General features: G+C 44.0%; 1 protein-coding gene across 1 annotated transcript in view; it reads right to left on the bottom strand.

Annotated features, from left to right (window-relative positions):
• Positions 1-648: 648 nt before the first annotated feature.
• The window catches only part of GRIN3B (glutamate ionotropic receptor NMDA type subunit 3B), a 61982-nt gene continuing 53378 nt past the window's right edge, over positions 649-9252 (bottom strand). Inside the window, 5 exon segments of the mRNA XM_087702387.1 lie at positions 649-1503; positions 4634-4701; positions 6968-7132; positions 7882-7904; positions 7907-8032. Coding sequence (XP_087558513.1) covers positions 1116-1503; positions 4634-4701; positions 6968-7132; positions 7882-7904; positions 7907-8032 — 770 coding nt within the window. The 3' untranslated portion in view covers positions 649-1115.

Here is a 9252-nt window from a genome sequence, read left to right as displayed (position 1 = left end):
TTTGGCCTGTACCACTCAATGACGACACCTCCAGCTCACCTCAGAAAATTCCCCTTTCAGCTGGACTGCCGCATCCTTTGGTTCAACCTTGTCCACCCAAAAGCTGCTCCAAGGTCAACGCAGCAAACTTCCTTGAGGGTACCAGGAAGTGAATGCCTGTCTCTCCCCCCACCCCCCACCCCAACTCCATTCAGCTACGGCTACACCTGATATGTGGCTAACTGAACTCAAGTCCCACAATTTGGGCGATGCAGCCTGAAGCAGCCTAGCCAGCTGTGGCGGGTAACACATTTCAGGGTCCCCGGCAGAGAAACTAATTAAGGTTGCTTTACCATGATTTAAACCTGAGACAATCGGCTCTCTAGAATATGTGCTCCATTCCTGTGTTTATCCTTCTCCTGGCTGTCTCAATTCAGCAGTTCCTGCGCCTGTCTGCTAAGGTTCAAAGGACTAGCAGAAGCTCAAGGAGAGTGTCGTCCTTCTAAGCCTCCGAGACAGTTGTGGGTTGCCAAGTTTTTTACTACCGGTTCAGGCGTGCCCCCGCACAAGCTCCTGTGGGTGTGACGCTTCTGCACATGTGCAGAAGTTTCTGCGCATGCGCAGAAACATCCAGGCAGGTGGGCAGAGCCTCCCGCTGCCTCTATTACTGGTTTGTCCGATCTGGGCCAAACCGGGAGCAACCCACCTCTGCTCCAAGAGATCAGTGCCAAAATCAGCACCAGGACCTTACAGAAACGAAAGCCAGGATCAGCCTGCTGAATTATGGACCCACGAAGGTAACTTATACAGGTTCACATTCGTGAATTAATTAATTCGGATTCCGAACATATCTAGACCTGCCTATTCGTCAACCGCCCAGACGCCGCCTTTCTCATCCTGGTGGCTTTTGTTCGATGGACATGGATGAAGTGGGACTCTCCACATGCAAAATAAGGGTGACCAGCAACCCAGACGGCCCCATGGATGAAAACTGATCTGGGGAAGGCAGGGAAAGCTAGAAGGAAAACATCTCCCAACTGGTATCTACTCTCCCACTGTTTTGCTCTTTCCGCTGGCGTTCTTCACCAGGAACAGGAGTCCCAACAGAGTCTAGTCGGACGCCCCTCCCCATTCCATCACCTGTCCTCCTTGTTCTCCCTGATCAGTGCCTTCAGCGCAGGGGGCAGCCGAGGGGCTTTGGGGGGCGGTCCAAGGGCCACCATAAGCTCACTCTTCCTCACTAGGGCGGCCCTCAGCTGCTCTCGCATATCTTCAATTTTGCTCTCTAGCTCCTCCAGTTCCTGCTGGTTGGCTTCCTTGTTGTCCTGTTGGGGGTCCTGGCCATTCATGCAGTGCCAAACGGGCCCCGCTCTCTCATCTTCGGAGGTCTCCTCCGGGGCGTTATCTATGTTAAAGTGCACCCGTTTGTCTTCCTTCTTTATGACGGTGCAACGGAGGTTGTTCAAGCCTTCCTGGTTGGGGGGCGGCTGCGGTTCTTCTTCTGCAGGCAGTTGAAGATTGCATCTTTGGAGGAGAAGAGAGAGAGAGAGAGAAAGAGTAAAGACCGAGAAAGTGTGGATGTTCCCCCCCTCCACTTTTTTTAAAGGAGTCACGACAATTTAGCAATCCCTTTAAAAGTGCTTCCACCTTAGGAAGGAGTAGGAAGGAGAGGGAAGTAGAGAGGGGAAAGGAGAGAAGGACATGGAAGAGGGGGGAGGAGTAGGAGAGAGGGAAGGAGAGGGAAGAGGGGAGAGAAGAGGAGAAGAAAGAAGAAGGAAGGAGAGAGGGGATGAGGGGAGAGGAGTATGAGAGAGAGAAGGAGAGGGAAGTGGAGAAGAGGAGAGAGAAGAGGAGAAGGAAGGAGAAGAAAGAAGAAGGAAGGAGAGAGGGGAAAGGAGAGAAGGAAATGGACAAGGGGAGAGGAGTATGAGAGAGGAAAGGACAGGGAAGTGGAGAAGAGAGAGAAGAGGGGAGAGGAGAAGAGGAAAAGGGAGGAGAAGGAAGAAGGAGGAAATAGAGAGGGGAAACGAGAAAAATAAATATATAGAATGCTATGGTACAATTATGAAAATAATGTCAATAACTATGACGTACAACATTATTGTTCAAGGATTTATTAACACACAGACTAGCCCTTGGCAGCAATCCAGCACAGATCAGACCTTGGAAGCAATCCAGCACAGACTAACTTTGGCAGCAATCCAGCCTGCCAAGGTAGCCATGAGAGTCCTCCAGCTCTAGTAAATATGTTGACTCCTGCAATGAGCATGTGGACAATCATTCCTTTTATAGTCTTGAGAGGAGCCTAATTACCACCAGCTGAGTGCAATTATCTCCTGTAACTGCGTAACTGTTCTTTACGCCTATTAGCTCTCTGTTGCCGGGCATCCAGGACCAACTCCCTTATCTCCTCCCCACTGCTCCAATGCATGACGTCAAGATCACACTCCCTTGTCTTCTCCCCACTGGTCCAAGGCTCAGGCACCTCCTGGTGGCCAACCAGCCTCTCTGCGCCCTACTCGGAGTCGGAACCCTGTCCAGGGTCCTCCAGAGCCGACTCATAGGGCCCCTCGCTGTTGGAGTCTGGTGGCAGCTCCAACGGCTCCTGCTGGGCCACAACAATTATGTATTTAAAAGACATTATAAAGGTATGATTCAGAGAATATTGGCTATAACCAGGGTCTATAAAACTATGTATACTCAAAAAGGACTAGATACACGAAGTACTCTGACACTGCAAAACTCAAAATGTGATGTATTATAAAGAAAAATGTATAATAAAAATATGTATTTTTTAAAAAAGTGCTTTCATCTTATTTACAGATACACACATGGACATTAAAAATGTGCAAAGAATTTCAGTCATAAGCTCAGTAGAAGATGCACAAAGTCAGGAAAAATAGCAATAGAAACACAGACCATTTCGGAGGAAACTATACAATTCTATGTGTCTCAAGCTTGGCAACCTTAAGATGGCTGGACTTCAACTCCCAGAATTACCCGGTCACGTGTCATAGTTGGTCTTTGAGTTACGACCGTAATGAAGCCCATGTGATAGTCATAAATTAGGTCAGCCACACGTCTGATCGGATTTTACTCTCATTGTTGCAGCTGTCATTATGCGAATGCTGTGGTTGTTAAGCAACTCAATGGTTTGCTAAGAGCTGGTTTTGCCGAAAACCAGAAATAAATGCCTGTTTTTCAGCAAAAGTGTCATAAAATGCAGTCAGGTGGCTGCAGGAGGCTGCAAAAGGTCATCTATATGTGGCCCAGATGCCGAGTGCCCAGAGGGCAGTTATGTGACCGCAGGGGGAAGGGCAGCTGTTGGAACTCCTAATCCAGGTCATAAATACCCCCAGGGGGCACCATCGTAACTTCAAATGGTCCCTAAGTCACCAATCGTAATTCGAGGACTACCTATATTCAAACAAGCACATGGGTAGTCCTCAGCTTACTGCTCTTGGCAACAAACTCACATTTACTGCCTTTCACAGCATCCTCCGGTCACATAACTTCCATTTAGGACTTTTTTTTTTTTTTTTTTTTTTTGCCAAAAACCAGTTTTCTTTACTTTTAGTTTTCTGCAAAAAAAAAACAAAAAAAAAAAACAAAAAAAAACTGCAGGGCAAACAATAGTGTCATTTAATGACTTTGATTCACTTAACAACCATGAGGATTCATTTCACCACCACCAAAAGGAAGAGGGCAGTTAAGAAATATGAAATAATAATATAACTAATAATATATATATATAACTAATAATATAAATATAACTAATAATATAAATATAACTAGTAATATAAATATAACTAGTAATATAAATATAACTAATAATATAAATATAACTAATAATATAAATATAACTAATAATATAAATATAACTAATAATATAAATATAACTAATAATATAAATATAACTAATAATATAAATATAACTAATAATATAAATATAAATATAACTATAACTATAACTAAACTATAACTATATAACTATAACTATAACTAAACTATAACTATAACTATAATTAAACTATGACTATAACTATAAATAACTATAACTATAACTATAACTATAACTATAACTATAAAAAATATAACTATAAATAATATAAATATAACTATAAATAATATAAATATAACTATAAATAATATAAATATAACTATAAATAATATAAATATAAATATAAATATAAATATAAATATAAATATAACTATAACTATAAATATAAATATAAATATAACTATAAATATAAATATAAATATAAATATAAATATAAATATAAATAATATAAATATAAATATAAATATAAATATAAATATAAATATAAATATAAATATAAATATAAATATAAATATAAATATAAATATAAATATAAATATAAATATAAATAATATAACTATAACTATAACTATAACTATAACTATAACTATAACTATAACTATAACTATAACTATAACTATAACTATAACTATAACTATAACTATAACTATAACTATAACTATAAATATAAATATAAATATAAATATAAATAATATAAATATAAATATAAATAATACACACACACACATAATATATACAGTCAATGTGATGACCCACTTTAGAACCATCACAGGAGGAGTCCCTGTAATGAAGAATGGGTTAAAAAGAATTTACCTTTTTTCCAAATTCAGCTTCTTGAGCCTTTGTTCCTCCAGTCCCATGTTTAGAGCCCGGTGTATTTTCTGGGTTATGCATATAAAAAAAACACCACAAAGAAATAAAAGCTTCAGAGATTGTAGGATGAAGAAAAGTGATTGGGAAAAAAATAACTTCCCTAAGAATAATTGGAAGGAGTGTCCCAATTGCTCAAATGTTATTATTCATTGTTTTGTCCCACTGCAATTATTTCTCTCAAATTTTACCTCAATTTTATGATAAGAGTTTTTAATTTGTTCTGCCTCTGTATTATGTTTTAGCAACAATTTAGAAATATTTGCTAGCATCACAGTGGAAGTGATGGGTCGACTAACAATAGATCCCCCCTGATCCCCCCATCCTGCCCTCCTCATCTGTAATAGAATCATCACCTTTGCTGGTAGTCATTTATGTCTTTAATATAGATGATGATTGATAGCTAAGTAGGTAGGTAGGTAAATACATAGACAGACAGACAGACAGACAGATATAGATGAATAAATGGTAGATAGTTAGCTAGGTAGGTAGGTAGGTACCGTGTTTTCCCGAAACTACGATTTTTCGTAGTTTTTCCTGTGGGCAAAAATATGCGCCCTCCCCTGATAATAAGCCCCCTGGACAACTCCCCCTCCAGCCAGGCAGAGCGCCACTCACCAACCTAGCGATATTCCGAAGGCGCCAAGCCACAGGAGTCAGGGGGAGGGGGTGGCAAAGGTGCTCACATTGCTTGCCGCCTTCGGGATACCGCTAGGTTGGTGAGTGGCGCTATGCCCAGCTGGAGTGGGGGGTTGCTGGCTGGCTGCTCTCACGATGAATGAATAGTCAATGAATAGGCATAGCAACCGAGTCAGCCAATGAGCGCTGTTCGGAAACTGAAAATGGTTTTTGCTGTGTGAGCAACAAGGAAACAGCTAGGAGCCAGGGCATGGCTTAGCTCTGTAGCTCTGAGTCTGTGCTGAGCGCTAAACTAATCTGCTGCTCTAAACTGAAACTGTTCTCTCCTCTGCCTGTGTTTTGCTTGTATTTACTACCACGTTGAAAATCTTGCTTTTGGTATTGTATATTTATTTCATGTATTATATTATATATAAAGAGGTTAATTAATCCTGCTGTATCAGTTACCTGTGCGTGCTTTCTGGATGTGATTGCTGCTGCAAAATCTGACAACGTTGCACTGGAATATTCAGATCTAGCCTTCCTTTCGCTACAACCACTTAACCTTAGTAAAAGAACCTATCACTTCACCCAAATGGAGTTGAGGTTCGTTCTGTCCTAGGGAACTAAACTGGGGCAGGCCTGATATTAAGCTAGATCTGAATACTTGTTGGATATGTTTGCCACCTTAAGCTATTTGTAAAAGTAATAAAGGTGGGATATCAATCAATCAATCAGTCAAAAATAAATGAGGATTGTTTATAAGTAACTTTTTTTCAGTGCCGCTGTAATTTCAAATGGTCGCTAAGCGAATGACTGACAGTCAAGGATTGCTGTGGCCTGCCAGTGGCCAGCGGATCTGGCAGATTCGGACAGTGAGGAGGTTGGAGAGGAACCTGGGAGTCTGGGGAAGGCTCTGATGAGTGCTCTGTGTCAGAGGCAGAGAGGGGGCCAGGGCCGTCTGACAGTTATCAGCTGCCTTTGGAGTCGGACATCAGTGGGGCAGAAGAACCGCTGGAGCCTGTTCCCAGTGTGCGCTTGTGCAGAGTTGCCAGACAAAGGGAAGAGCTAAGGAACAAGGGCCGACATGGGAGTATCCACAGGTGGATGGTGAATGGCCCCTCCCATAGGGAATAAAGAGGAGCAAAAGGGGAGGGGAGTTTGCAGGAGACAATTAGTTCAATTCATTAGTAGGAGCCGAGGTGGTGCAGTGGTTAGGGTGCAGTACTGCAGGCCACTTCAGCTGACTGTTATCTGCAGTTCAGTGGTTCTAATCTCACCGGCTCAAGGTTGACTCAGCCTTCCATCCTTCCGAGGTGGGTGAAATGAGGACCCAGACTGTGGGGGCGATATGCTGACTCTGTAAACCGCTTAGAGAGGGCTGAAAGCCCTATGAAGCGGTATATAAGTCTAACTGCTATTGCTATTAGACTGAAGATCTGTTCCTGACTTCTTGCCAAGTATTGTCTGTTACAGAGTGGCGTTTGGAAGATATGGGAATTCACTTTAAACTAAATAAAAGGGGTTTTATCGGGACGAGGAGTCGGCTTCGTGCTTTTGGGAAGCCTAGGCAGAACAAGGATTTCCTGTAGTCACTGCTATCTTTCAAAACCAAACGAGACCCCCTCCACCCCGAGATTATCCAAGATTATGCCTCACCTGGCTGGTATGGAGCCAATAATTGAATTTCTTCTTGCGCCGAATGCGAGGCACGATGAGTCGGTAAAAGATGTGCTCTCCGAGGGAGGTAAGCAGAGAGCCACAGAGCCCAATGCAAAGGAGGACAAAGAGACCGGAGAAGTGGTAGATCCCCATCTGCAGAGTCTGGAAGGGATGGGGGAAGAAGGAACACAGGCAGGATTAAAACCCACTAGGAAGGTTCAAATTTGGAAACACAACTCCTCACGCCATTCACATACATACCGTATTTTTCAGACTATAAGACGCACTGGTGTATAAGATGCACCAACATTTCGAAGAGGTAAGTAAGAAAAAAAAAGACTTTTATCCTTCCCGGCCCCTAGAAGCACCCTGCAGGCTTCAACACGGCTGGGGGAAGGGGAAAATGCTCCACTTTGGTGGAAAACGGGTGAAAACCGGCCCGTTTCACCAAAACGGGGGCATTTTTCCCTTCCCCCAGCCCTGCTGAAGCCTGCAGAGTGCTTCAGGGGGGTAGGGGAAGGCAAAAAAGCCCGTTTTTGCAAAAAAATGGTCCGTTTTTTGCTCGTTTTCCCCAAAAATGGGATGTAGGGAGGCCAAAAATAGCTGTATTCGCTGTATAAGACGCACCAACATTTCCACACTCTTTTAGATGGGGGGGGGGAAAGGTGCATCTTATACTCCGAAAAATACGGTATATGTGTATGGACCAAAGACGGAGGTTGCGTGGCAGACCTCTCGGAATACGTTTGTACGTAATTCCTGCATTTTTGGAAAGATGCCCCCTCCAAAGTCGCTTGGCGCAATCAAGGGCCTTTTGCGGGTGCATTATCAGCGCATCTGGGGGGCAATGGGAAGTCATGAGGGGGTGGAGCAGGCAAGAGGGGAAGCTCTTTCCCGCAGAGCCTCCGTACCTCAGTAACGGCAAAGACCCTTTTCCGCAGGGCACCATCTTGTACCATTTGTCGTGCAGGAGGTCCATGAGGCCGGCCGACTTGTAGCGGCTGATGAACTCGGAGATGTTGGAGGTCAGAGGCGAGTTCTGTGGAAGGCCGATGCCATAGCCTGGCACAGTCCAAGAGAATTGGGAGAGGTGCAAAAGAGGAGAAATCTTTTTACCTTCTACAACATCTCAAGACTTGAAATGGACAGAGAACATCAAAAATTGCCATCAAAAAAGCACAACAAAGAATGTCCTTCCTGCGCCAACTCAGAAAGCTCAAAACTGCCCAAGGAGCTGCTGATACAGACGCACTATTGAGTCTGTCATTTCCCACTTCTAGAATTGTCTGCTTTGGCACAGCTGGCAACTTTGTATTGTAAAGAAACTTGGCTCGATACTCATGAATCAATTAGGGCACTTTTAGGAAACCTGACAACAGCAAGACAGACACAGACTTCAATGGATAGTTATGACTGCAGAAAAAATAATAATTAGCTATTAGTCTGTCTTCCACTGAGGACCTGCACACTGCAGGGGTTCAGAAAGAGGCTGAGAAATATCTACACACCCCTCACTTCCTGGACATAAACTGTTTCAAAACTTCTTTCCTGGCCTTTCCTGTTAGAAAAGCGGTTAGATGTTACAATTTGCAATCTTGTCAGAGACCGAGTGGATCCCTCTGACAATTCACCTGAGTTCCCTCTTTGTGGATTCTGGGGAGCTCATATACACAAGGAGTGGCTTTCCCAGTGTAAAGGCAGTAGTAATTGTGGCTTGTCCTTCAGTAGTTGTTGCAGGAATTCGATGATCAGAAAGTTACCTTCTGAAAAGCACCTTTGGGACTGCAATACAGAAGACGGGCAGAGAAAGCCTTCTCTTTAACCACAGACACTGGGAAGAGCAATTTGCTTCCTTTTGCTATCACATGTTATGCACTGTGATGGAACCAGCACAATTTTGACAGAGAGAGGGGGGGAGGGAGGGAGGGAGAGAGAGGGAAAGAGAGAGAGGGAGGGAGGGAGAGAGAGAGGGGGAGGGGGGGAGAGAGAGAGGGAGGGAGGGAGAGAGGGGGGAGGGGGGATAGAGGGAGAGAGAGGGAGGGAGAGAGGGGGGGAGGAGAGAGAGGAAGGGGGAGAGAGGGAGAGAAAGAGAGGGAGGGGAGAGAGGGAGAGAGAAAGAGAGGGAGGGAGAGGGAGGGAGAGAGGGAGGGAGAGAGAGGGAGGGAGAGAGAGGGAGGGAGAGAGAGAGGGGGAGGGGAGAGAGGGAGAGAGAGGAAGGGGGAGAGAGGGAGAGAAAGAGAGGGAGGGGAGAGAGGGAGAGAGAAAGAGAGGGAGGGAGAGGG

The sequence above is a fragment of the Thamnophis sirtalis genome, unplaced genomic scaffold, assembly GCF_051295495.1.
Source record: "Thamnophis sirtalis isolate CommonGarterSnake01/CBP01778 unplaced genomic scaffold, rThaSir2_p1.2 scaffold_1, whole genome shotgun sequence".
NCBI lineage: Eukaryota > Metazoa > Chordata > Lepidosauria > Squamata > Natricidae > Thamnophis > Thamnophis sirtalis.
This window is presented reverse-complemented; position numbering and strand designations above follow the sequence as displayed.